General features: G+C 43.3%; 1 protein-coding gene across 1 annotated transcript; it reads right to left on the bottom strand.

The window, feature by feature from the left end:
• Positions 1–10,614: 10,614 nt before the first annotated feature.
• Positions 10,615–11,580, bottom strand: LOC118664637 (olfactory receptor 2AT4). Its single transcript, XM_036324968.1, has one exon. The coding sequence runs from the start codon at positions 11,578–11,580 to the stop codon at positions 10,615–10,617; it is 966 nt and encodes a 321-aa protein (XP_036180861.1).
• Between the last annotated feature and the right edge of the window lie 402 nt (positions 11,581–11,982).

Here is an 11,982-nt window from a genome sequence, read left to right as displayed (position 1 = left end):
TGCCCTCTCCCCAGCTCCGACACCAGGCCTGGGCTTTCCCCAAACTGGCCAATAGGGGAAGGGCTTGCAGATTCTTCCCAGGCCCCTCTCCACCTTCCAGGGAACCATTGTCTCAGGGCTGAAGTCACTGCTTTGCGTGAAAGGCTATTCTATGCAGGCCCAATGTGATGGCTGCGGTAAGTGACACCATCAGGGAGCTTTTCCAAGTGTGAGGTTATTAGTTTCCTAGATGTAATTTCATAGGAAGAATATGGCCAGCAGCTGAAGCAGCCTAATCAAGATGCAAACTCAAATGTTACCTGCATAGCATGTCTGTCCATGACATTAGAACCCTGTGCTCATTCTGCAAATAATGAGAGCACCGTGGGCGAGGCTGAGTGCCAGACTTGGGGGGTCCACAGCCCATGCTTTCATTTCCTTTCGTTTTCATCATTTCATTTTGACATTTCGTTCTTTAACTCACTTAGGGTTTACGTGGGCATATGATATAAAGTGAAACTCTAAAATGATTTCCCCAAGTTGGACTGTGTACATGTGAACTGTAATCTAGGTCAGAATTTTCCAGAGTGTTTCTACAGAACACTGGTCCTATAAGATGTGCAGGAGTCGAAAACATCTGTAGTCAAAAATATTTAGGGACTGTTGCATCCCAGAGCCTTGTTAGAGAGTCACAAGGGACATGCACATAGTCAAGGCTTCGAGGAGTTCTGCAGGAAGTAAACCTTTATGCCCTGTTTCCTAATTTTATTTGATGACAGAACCTGTTTTTAAATAACAGCCATGACACTATGCAGACATCCACTTTGGAGTAAAGACAATAGTAGAGTAGAACCAAGACTGAGGCCTCCTCTGTGTCCGATCCAGCTTCTCCTCACTTGTGGATCTGGGGTCTGGCCAGGATGAATGATATGCAAATGACCAGTTCTGCTCCAGGGCCCACAGTGCTATCAGCTCTGCCTGGAGCCAGAAACAATGGGTGCCCCAGGGAAGACCAGGTGGCCTGTCTGGCAATCGGGCTAACACTTCATGGAGGAATGTTTGCTCTGGGCCTTGAAGGATGAGCAGAAATAGCTCTTGTGAGAACAAGATCCCTAGTAGTGACACCCAGCTTCTGTTGGAAGAAGGCAAAAAAAAAAAAAAAAGAAAGAAAGAAAGAAAGAAAGAAATGCTGCCAAATATGAAGAACCTGCCATGGCTCCCAATTGCTCATGAGAATGGTCCAAATTCACAGGCTTGAAATTCAAGGCTCTGTGAGACCTGCACGGTCCTACTGCTATTTGTGCTATTGTGGGGGAAAGGTCAGGGGCTGGGTGCCAGGACACCTGGGCCTGACCACTACCTCACTGGGTGACTTTGGACAGGACCATCTCCAGGACTCAGTTTCCCCATCTGTAAGATTTCTGCACAGGATCGGTGAGGCAATCAGATTCCCTAAGAACAGGACACGGCAGTGACACAGACCATGGCTCCAGAACCATGGGGTGGAAAGAGTTATAGGAACAAAGATGCTCAAATTAGATGCCCCTGGAGAAGCCAGGTGAGAATACACATGTCTATAACATGGGGCTAAGATGGGTGTGGGCGTGCAGCTGGAACGGGTGCCGGGAAGGGAAGGATACTGAGCATTCACTTTCCAAGTTCTGGGTCTGCCTCGATTAGGCAGGTTCTCCTGGGGCCTCGTTATGACAGTCGGCACAGACCACACATGAGACCCTCCCACAGCTTCTCTTTCCTTGGGGAGTCTGCAACCTTCCTTTCTTGTCTGAAGCACATAACTGGGGAGTTGGAGTGGAATGAGAGGAGAATGTGGGGACCCAAATCCCTAGGAATTAATTAGGGCCTGTCAATGAGATCTGTTTCCTCTCTGGAGGCCAATTAGGATATCTGGAAACTTGGGTGGTGGGGAGGTATGTGTGTATGTGCTTGAGGCAGACCCATCTCTACTCTGCTGGGCTGGGTCCCTCTCGGGGGAGATTGGGCCTCAGGGGCACCCTGTCCACTTAGAGGAAATGTGCAAGTGCAAAGATAATCACAGAACTGTTTCATCATCTAAGAACTGTATGAAGTGCATTGTCCTCATCACAGAAATCACCCTTCCCTCCATAGTATTGTCCTGTAATGGGCGCTCACTAGGGTCCAAGCCCTGGGCTAGTCCTTTACATTCTTGATCCACCAGCAATGCACAGGGTCCCAATTTTCCCACATCCTCACCAACACTTGTTGTTCTCTGTTTTTTGATATTAGCCATCCTAATGGGTGTGAAGTGGTATTTTGTTGTGGTTTGATTTGCATTTTGATGGTTTTGAGCATCATTTTATGTACTTTTTGGTCATTTGTGTATGTTCTTTGGAGAACTGTGTATTAATTTGTCCACTTTTAAATTGGGTTGTTTTGTTTTGTTGTTGGTGGTGGGTTCTTTATATATTTTTGGAATTGATGCCTTATCAGATATTTTCTCCTATTCTGTGGGTTGCCTTTTTACTCCCTTGATAGCATCCTATGATGAAGAAAAGATTTTCATTTTTTGATGAAGCCCAATTTATCTATATATTTCTTTTTGTTGCCTATGCTTTTGTTGTCATATCAAAAAAATCATTGCCAAATCCAGTGTCATGAAGCTTTTCTTCAATGTTTTCTTCTAAGAGTTTTATTCTTTTAGCTCTTGTGTGTAGGTCTTTGGGAGAGGCAGTTTTTAATCTTACTTCATTTAGTAAACATCTATGGAACACCTTCTAAATCAGTGGTTCTCAACCTTCTGGCCCTTTAAATACAGTTCCTCATGTTGTGACCCAATCATAAAATTATTTTCGTTGCTACTGCATAACTGTAATGTTTCTACTGTTATGAATCGTAATGTAAATATCTGATATGCAGGATGGTCTTAGGTGACCCCTGTGAAATGGTCGTTCGACCGCCAAAGGGGTCTCGACCCACAGGCTGTTCTAAATGATGGATCCTGGTGCTTGAGAATACAATGATGAATACAACTTTTTAAGTCAGACATGTTTTGGATGAGGGATTTGAGGCTCAGAGAAATGAAGTAAACTGTCTAAGGCCACATAGCTAATAAGTGAAAGAAACATGACCACTCTAGGTCTTTTGACATCAAATCTACCCTCCTGTGCCATTCCCTTTGCCTGTTTGCATGCCTCCTGCAGTTCCTGAATGCCCAAGAACCAAGACCACACTCCTCAATAAGGCACACCAGGCTCTTTTCTGGGCCAGTCTACCTTTCCAGCCTCATCTTTCCTGAACCACCTTTATGTATCCCTGAGTCCTGATCCAGGACTCAGTTCAATGCCCCACGCTCTCTACTTCTTTCTTCTTCTTTTTCTCAAACTCACTCACATTCAAAGGCCCAGCTAACAACCCACTTACTCCAGAAAGACTTTCCTAACCTTTCAGCCCTCACACATCTCTTCTCTTCCCACAGAATGTAAAGTCGCAATATCGTACCTCTTTTCATCTCATCACAGTTGTCATATCTGAATCAGCATCAGATTTGGCTTCAGAGAAACCTGATCTTGAATCCTCTTTCTACTATTTCGTTTTTTTGAAATATATTTTATTGATTTTTCACAGAGAGGAAGTGAGAGGGACAGAGGGTTAGAAACATCGATGAGAGAGAAACATCGATCAGCTGCCTCCTGCACACTCCCCACTGGAGATGTGCCCGCAACCAAGGTACATGCCCTTGACCGAAATCGAACCCAGGACCCTTCAGTCCGAAGGCTGACACTCCATCCACTGAGCCAAACCGGTCAGGTCTTTCTGCTACTTTGTAACATCACATCATCTTTCAGAACCTCAGTGTCTTCCTCCGTAAAATGGGGACAGCAATGCTGACATGGCTGGTTTGTTGTGAGACTTAACAACGACCTAAAACTCCGGCAAGTGCTCAGTGACATTTATTATAGGTCCTCTCTCCTTCTTTCCCCACCCATTTCCCCTTCCCTCTGTGTCCTGAATGAGTCTGCTCTCCTTAACCACAGCATGTGGGTGTTCCTGCCAACAACTGTGATTCTCTCACTCTCACAGCTGTGCAGCAGGAAAACCACCCTGTGCTCATGCCCTCCCCTCGGCCCCTTCCAGAAAAAGAAATAAGGCCCATGAGGGAAAGTGACTTACCTGAAGACACACTGTTAGCTAGGCCTGCCGCCTATGTGTCTGATGGTTTGCTTTATTAATAGCATTACATAAGCTGTGATTATCTTGTTTATTTATTTACTTCTTGTCTGTGCTCTCACTTGAATGTGCACTATACAAGGATAAGAACTTTTTCTTGTTCATCTTTGTTTCCAGTGCCTACCCATAGTCTTTCCTTTATCGATGTTTGTTGAATGTTACCAATTTTATCCAAAGGAAAAGGCAGTGAGGAAAGTAGTGAATTCAGAATGTCCACTGTAGGCAGCCCTTTTTAAAGCATTGAGATCCCCTGAACTAGAAGCAACTTTTAGCGTCTGAGAGGGTCTGACTCAGAAGGGCCCTTAGGATATCTTGGTCCAATCCCCTCATTTTACAGAGAGAGAGAGGAGAGATGGGTAAGGACTTAGTGAGGGACACATAGCAAGGCTGTGACAAATGTAACTGGGACCCTGGTCTCCTGCTGTCCAACATAATAACAAATGCCCAACACAGCAGCTTGAGTAAAACGTGGGTCTGTTGTGCCATTAAGCAGGAAGTCCAAGGGCATAGTTTGGCTTCTGGTGAGGCTGACCTAGGGATTCAAGTGATAACTTTGCTCTCTTTGCTCCATCTCTCAAAGAATCTGCTGTCTGTTCTCCCCGCGGCGTTAAGAAGAAGGGCACTTCATGGATCAGTGAAGTGGATCTCAGTGAGGAAACTGGGCTCTGGCTTTTTCTTTCATTTACTCCAAGTCCTTGGGAAATACACCCCCTCTCCCTGGCTGTGAGGACATCCATCTCCACAGCGTGGCATCTGATGAGATGATTGTTTAGAGAGTAGGAGGGAACTACTGCTGAATGACACCATGTGTCAAGGGCTGAGCCATTTGTTAAGCTGCTGCTGTGTGCCAGCCCTATGAGAGGTGCTGGGCATGCAGAGATAGGAAAGGCAGGCCCAGTGCCAATCTCCATGTAGCTTGGCGTCTAATGAAGAATACATGCTAGTAATAAAAAAGGAATTATAATTCACTGTGATAAGGGCTATGATTGCGAAGCTTTTATACTAGCCAGAAACTGTGTTCTTTTTCTAGCATAATAACCAGAACAAAAATTTTAATGCCTTTTTACAGTAGTAATAAAGTTATAATGTCAAAAATGACTACCATGTTTGTTGAAAAAAATCTAGAAATTTAAAGGAAAGACATAAAAGAAGGTTTTATATATATATATGTATATCCTGGCCAAAATGGCTCAGTGGTTGAGTGTTGATCTATGAACTAGGAGGTCATGGTTCGATTCCTGGTCAGGACACATGCCCAGGTTGCGGGCATGCAGGAGGTAGCTGATTAATGATTCGCTCTCATCATTGATGTTTCTATCTCTCCCTCCCTCTGCCTTTCTCTCTGAAATCAATTAAAATATATTTAAATATGTATATGGTGAATCAGGTAGGTAAAAAGACATACTGCAAAGCTATAATAATAAAATAATATGGTACTGGTCTAGCCATAGGCAAATAGATAATAGAACTAAATAGCTCAGAAGTAAACAAGGTGTATAGGAATTTGAAATTAATAAAGATGGAACTATACAACAATGAGGAAGAACGGATTTTTAAAGATAGATTGGGGGAAAAATAGCTTTCAGCATGAAGAAAAATAAAACAGAATTGCTACCTTACATGTTAAACCAACAGGAATTCCCCATGGATTCAAGTATACATGTGAAAGATAAAACTAAGAAGCTAATGAAAAGAAAATGTTGGGAAATACCCTGGTGAAATAGTTGTAAGAAAAGCTAAAACTCACATACCAAAAGGTAAAAAATGTGATGGAATTGAGTATATCAAAATTAAGATTGTCTGCTACATGAAGGACAGATCACAAATTTGAAAATATATTTGCAATATTTAAAGTTGCCAAGGAACAAACGTAGAGAAGTCCTGAAGGCAATAAAATAATACAGGAATTCCAAAGAAAATGAGCAAATGTTCTCAATAAGCAATTCACATAAGAGTAAATGCTAGTTGCTAACAAGTATTTACAGAGATGATGCATTAGTAATTAGAGAGATGCAGATTAAATGGAATGAGGTAGCACTTTAGCCTGATAAGGATGGCAAAAAATTAAAAAGTTGGATAATATATCAAATGTTAGTGAGTATGTGGGAAGATGGGAACTACATAGTCCATTGTTGGTGGGAGTATAAATGGTACAACTATTCTAGGAAACAATATTAAAGTAAAGTCAATTCTCATTATTTGTGGTAGTTACATTCTATAAAGTAGCAGTGAACACTGAATTAGCAAATACTGAATCATTCTTCTAGGAAAAATACAGGGTTATTTTCTTGTGAGCCTCTGGTCATAACATCTTCATCAGCTGATCAAATACATACCCTTGTTTCATGTGTGTTTCTATTTAAAAGCACCTTAGTTAATACATTGTTGATTCATTAACATTGAACTCGGCCAATAGCACTGTAACTCATGCCTGAATGAAGCTTATCTAACACGTGTATTCTCTCTAGAAGGCACATCACACACTGTGCTTAGGAACACTAGACAGCACTTCAGCACTATGCTTGGGTACCATGTTAAATAGCAAAATCACTGCCCCTCTTCCAGCACAAAAAATGCAGAACAAAAACAAAAAACCATGGTCCTAAATAGACTATGAAAAGGACACTTGTATGCAGTGGAAGCTGAAGCAAGAAAGCAGAGTGTTGCCTTGTTAGGCAACTGGGAGCATGGATGTGGGCGGCTCAGATATTTTGCTGCTCTGGGCATGTCCGGTAGTGACCCTGAAAGTGCCACGAGTATTGGCTTTGGGTTTAGTGAGTAAGCAAATTTGCAAATACAGAATCTGCAAATAGTGAGGAGACTATGTTTGGCTCAAGTTTATGCATAACCGATGACTAACCCGACTCCTTGTCCTATGTTCCAGGGAAAATCCTCCAGGGGCTCCACGAAAGGACATACACAAGGACACTTACGAAGACACTGTAGTAGCAAAGAGTTGGAGGTGGTTTCAGTGTCCCCCACTAGGAGAAGAAAGTAAGATGTGAGGAAGTCATACTACGGAATATTATACATCAATTGGTGCCAATGAAACTAGATGAATAAACAGCAACATAGCAGATCTAAAACTTGGAACTGAATGCAAATGTAAGAAATAAACTGAGATGTGTAACATCACATATAAATTAAAAGTGTACATACATAAGCACATGACATATTTTACAAAGATATGTTTATATTTATGGATGGACATCCAACACATCAGAACGGATGCTTAAGTGGGGAAAGGAGAATGGGATGGAAATTGGGGAGATGGAGATAAAGAGGAAGATGAATAAAACAAGCAAGGAGCTTGCACAGGCTAATGGGTATAATGTGCTCAGAGCTCTCGTCTCCTAAGGTCCAGAAATAAAAAAAGTGCCACCATGGGAGGGGGGGATTATAAACTGCTGAGGGAGAACATGTGAATGGCACCCACCTCGCATTTCAGGGTGAGGTGCCAGGGCAGGCTCCCCTGAGAAGATGATGTTTCAGGAGAAGCCCAAGTAAGATGCCAGCTGACGTAGACAAAGAGGAAGAGGGCTTTGGGAAGAGAGAAGAGTGAGTCATTGGTGAGAATGAGGACTTGGTGTGTTTGAGAAACTGAAGGAAGTTCAGAATTGCCATGAGAGAGGCAATGGTGAGATTTGCAGTCAAAGAGGCCGTTTCAGGCCACATTAGCGAGAGCCTTCCAGTTATGTGGAGGGTGGTAAGGTAACCAGATTTGTCTGTCAGAAAACCCATTCTGCCCACTTATGGAATGGACGGCGGGCCCACAGGCGGAGGGACCAGTGAGGAGACCGTTGTGCTCATTCAGGAGAGAGAAGGTGGTACATCTGCCCCAGGGTTGATGATGTGGGGATGCAGAGGAGCGGATGCCGTCTCAAGATATTGGGGAGATGAAATTACCTGCTCTCACTCAGATCTTCACAACAGTCTCCTGATACAGATGGGGAAAGGACTCCCCTAAGTGCGGCAGGTGTCAAATGCCTTTCCTCCCACCCCACTTTTTAAGGCAAGCTGCTCCACGACTGTTTGTGTCCGTGTTAAACCATGTGATTGAACAACATACCTCCCTCTGGCCACAGCTTATGGGCCAGGGGTGGGCATCTGACCAGGGGCAGGCAGGCCCCTGGCTACTCAGGGGCCTGGGACCCAGGGCCTGGTGAAACGGTGTTTTAAATATATTTTGATTGTGGCAAAGTATACGTCATATAAAACTTACCATTTTTAAATGTAATCTACAGGGACATTAAATCGATGCACAGTGTTGTGCAGCTATCACCACTGCCTGTTTCCAGAAGCGTTTCATCATTCCAAGTGGACACTCCATAGACATCAAACAGGGACTCTCCCTTCCCCTCTCCACCCCCAGCTCCTGTAACTATTGTTTTCCTCTCAGTCTTTATGATTTGATTATCCCTCATGCCTCATGTAAGCGGAATCATGTGATGTGTCTTTTTGCGTCTGGCTTATTTCACTTAGCATAATGTCTTCGAGTTTTATCCATGTTGTGGCATGTATCAGAATTTTAGTATTTTTTAAGCCTGAATTATATTCTATTGTATGTATATACCACATTTTGTTTATTTGTTCATCTGTTGATGGATAGTTGGTTATTGTGAATAAAGCCACTATAAACATAGGTTTACAGATATCTCTTAGGGCCCTGCTTTCAATTCTTTTGAATATATACCCAGAAGAGGAATTGATAGATCATTTGGTATTTCTATATTTATTTTGTTGGGGTTTTTTTTTGAGAAGTCTCCGTATTGTTTTCCACAGTGCCTGCCCCATTTTTTCCCCAAGGGTTCCAATTTCTCCATATCCTCACCAATGCTTATTATTTTCTATTTTTTTTATAATAGCCATCCTACTGGGTTCAAAGTGGGTATCTCATTATGGTTTTAATTTACCTGATGGCTGGTGATGTTGAGCATCTTCTCATGTTCTTGTTGGACATTTGTATATCTGTTTTGTAGGAGTATCTATTCAAGTCTTTTGCCCATTTTTGGAGTTAAGTTGTTTGTTTTTTGTTGTTGTTGAGTTGCAGGAGTTCTTTATATATTCTGGATATTAATACTTTATCAGATATGTGATTTGCAAGAAAATATATTACATGTATTTTCTCCCTTTCTGTGTGTTGTCTTCTCACACTCTCTTGGTGGTATCCTTTGATGCATGAAGTTAAAACTGTTTTTTAAATTTGAAAATGCAGAGGGACTTGCCAATTAGCAGATAAAGCTCCAGGTGAAAAACATTATTATTGTTGTCATTGTTATTTCATGTCCACTCATGGAAAATGTGACGAGGAGCCACAATAGTGTGTGGGGGTGGAACTAGCCTGGAGATCCATGTTGCTCTGATCCACTCTTCATGTGATTAATTCATTGCTCCATCTAGAAAGGGAACTGAACATGAAAGGATGTCATGAGGCTCATCCAGGAAACCAAAGCCCTGAACTGAAACGGAAATAGATACCAGAAGAGAGTTGCACAAAGCAGGGCTTTAGTGGTGACGTGAGGGTATTTTGAAGTTGTTTATTGGGTGGTAGTGGAGTAGAGAGAGAAACAATTTCTCTGCAAGCCCTTAAGTTAAATTCAGCAGGTCTTCAAGAGGAAATGAGGCATAGGGGAAGGGAACCAGGACACGGGGATGGCCACTAAGCCAGAAAGAGGAATTCGTAAGACAGTGTTTTGAGAAAGAGTAGAGGTCCTGGACCCAGGATCCTACTGATAAGGGCAAACTTCTCTACTAAGCTCCCCATTGTCATGGATGGGAAAACTATGGTGTGGCTGGGAACCAAAAGAACTGTAATGCTTTGGTGCCCACACAGGTTTGGTAAGGGGCACCACTTGCCTAAGCATAAGCTAGAGGAAGGGCCTGCTTTTGAATGACCCCATGAGGGTCTAGAGGTAAATATCTTGTGTGACTGGTGTTGAAATATTGGTAGTGGCAGTGAATTTTTAGGAAACAGGGATTGAAATGGTAGCAGTCAGACTTTAATCCCTGAAAGGGGTTTCTAAGGTGCTGTTCTAACAATAAGGGCAAGACGGATTCATGTCTAGATGTCAACAATCCTGGGGATGTTTAGAAATACTGGAAGAAGAGATATAAGGAAAAAGACTGAATTTATTGCTGGTAAAATACTTGGAGTCTCTGAGAATCAAAATACTTTGAATTAATGGAAATGTGACCACAATTATATTCACAATCTTGTGAAGTTGGGATTCACAGCTTAAAAATTAAACAGAAAACTCCCATCCATTTTGTCTGTGAATTAAGGAAAGAAAATTATTATTTTATTACAGCAGAGGAATACTTAAGGCCATATTTTGAGAATTATTGTTCTAACTATCTGGTTGCTTCAATTGTCAACTTTTCCCTCTATTGTTATTGGTGTTTGTGAATAGGTCAAGTTATACCTACGAATCAGGGTTTCCCAGCATTCTTTAGGCCCTTGGGACATGCCATTTTGGTGATGGCTGCTTTGACATCCTTATTCCTCAGTGTGTAGATGAGAGGGTTGAGGACAGGTGTGAGAATAGCAAACACCACATTGCCCATAATGTGGAAGTCCAGGGGCAGGTTAGCTCTATAGGCCACATAGGCTATGGCAATAGAGGAGTAGTATGTGCCAACCACCAGGAGGTGGGAGCTGCAGGTGGAGAAGGCTTTTGAACGTCCTCCTCGGGAGCTGATGCAAAGAATGGAGGCCAGAATATGGGCATAGGAGAGAAACACCAGCAGAAGGGGCAGGAAGGACACCCCCATGGCGATGCAGAAGCCCATGAGGGTCTGGCCCATGGTGTCAGAGCAGGAAGCCTGGACCACAGCCAAGTGGTCACAGAAGCAGTGGTAGACCTGGGCCACAGAACTAAAAGCCATGTGGGATGTCTGCACCACTGCTGGGATGGGCAGCAGGAGGGCCGTGAGCCAGGCACTGGCTGCTAGTGCCGCATTGGTCTGTGGGGTCATGAGGACAGGGTAGTGCAGTGGGCGGCAGATAGCCACATAGCGGTCATAGGCCATGACCACCAGGATGAAGGCTTCAGAGCAGGAGAAGCTGTGGAAGAGGTACATCTGCAGGAAGCAGGCAGGGAAGCTGAGGAAGTGGTCCCCGAGCAGAAACAGGGACAGCATCTTGGGGACGGTGGTTGTGGTGAAAAGGATGTCCAAGGCAGAGAGATTGATCAGGAAAAAGTACATGGGCTTGTGGAGGCTGGGCTCTGCCACCACAGCCACCAGGATCAGGGTGTTACCTGCAACAATGAGCAGATAGAGGAGGAGAAAGACAAAGAAGATAGAAAGGAAGAGAGATTTCGGCAAAGAGGGGATGCCTGTTAGGTAGAAGATGGTTGAGGAATCCTCTGATCCATTACAGGCTGTGGTCTGCATGATGGGTTAAGCTGGATGCCCAGTAGGTGGGTAGTGAAAACGTGAGAACCAGGCACATTATCTGGAAAACAGGATAAGCAGTGATTCTGGAATGAGAATTAAATAATGATCACTGTGAGCCCTAACCAGTTTGGCTCAGTGGATAGAGCGTCGGCCTGCAGACTCAAGGGTCCCAGGTTCGATTCCGGTCAAGGGCATGTACCTGGGTTGCGGGCACATACCCAGTAGGGAGTGTGCAAGGAGGCAGCTGATCGATGTTTCTCTCTCATCGATGTTTCTAACTCTCCATCCCTCTCCCTTCCTCTCTGTAAAAAATCAATAAAATATATTTTAAAAAATAATAATAATGATCACTGTGTAGTTAATATAACCATATTTATTTACAGTGACTTTAAAAGAAAC

The sequence above is a fragment of the Myotis myotis genome, unplaced genomic scaffold, assembly GCF_014108235.1.
Source record: "Myotis myotis isolate mMyoMyo1 unplaced genomic scaffold, mMyoMyo1.p scaffold_m19_p_10, whole genome shotgun sequence".
Classification (NCBI taxonomy): domain Eukaryota; kingdom Metazoa; phylum Chordata; class Mammalia; order Chiroptera; family Vespertilionidae; genus Myotis; species Myotis myotis.
Note: the sequence above shows the minus strand (reverse complement) of the source record. Positions and strands in the feature narration are given on the sequence as shown.

Bases quoted from the DNA above. Each gene is read 5' to 3' on its own strand.
- LOC118664637 (XM_036324968.1), bottom strand. From the start codon at position 11,580: ATGCAGACCACAGCCTGTAATGGATCAGAGGATTCCTCAACCATCTTC.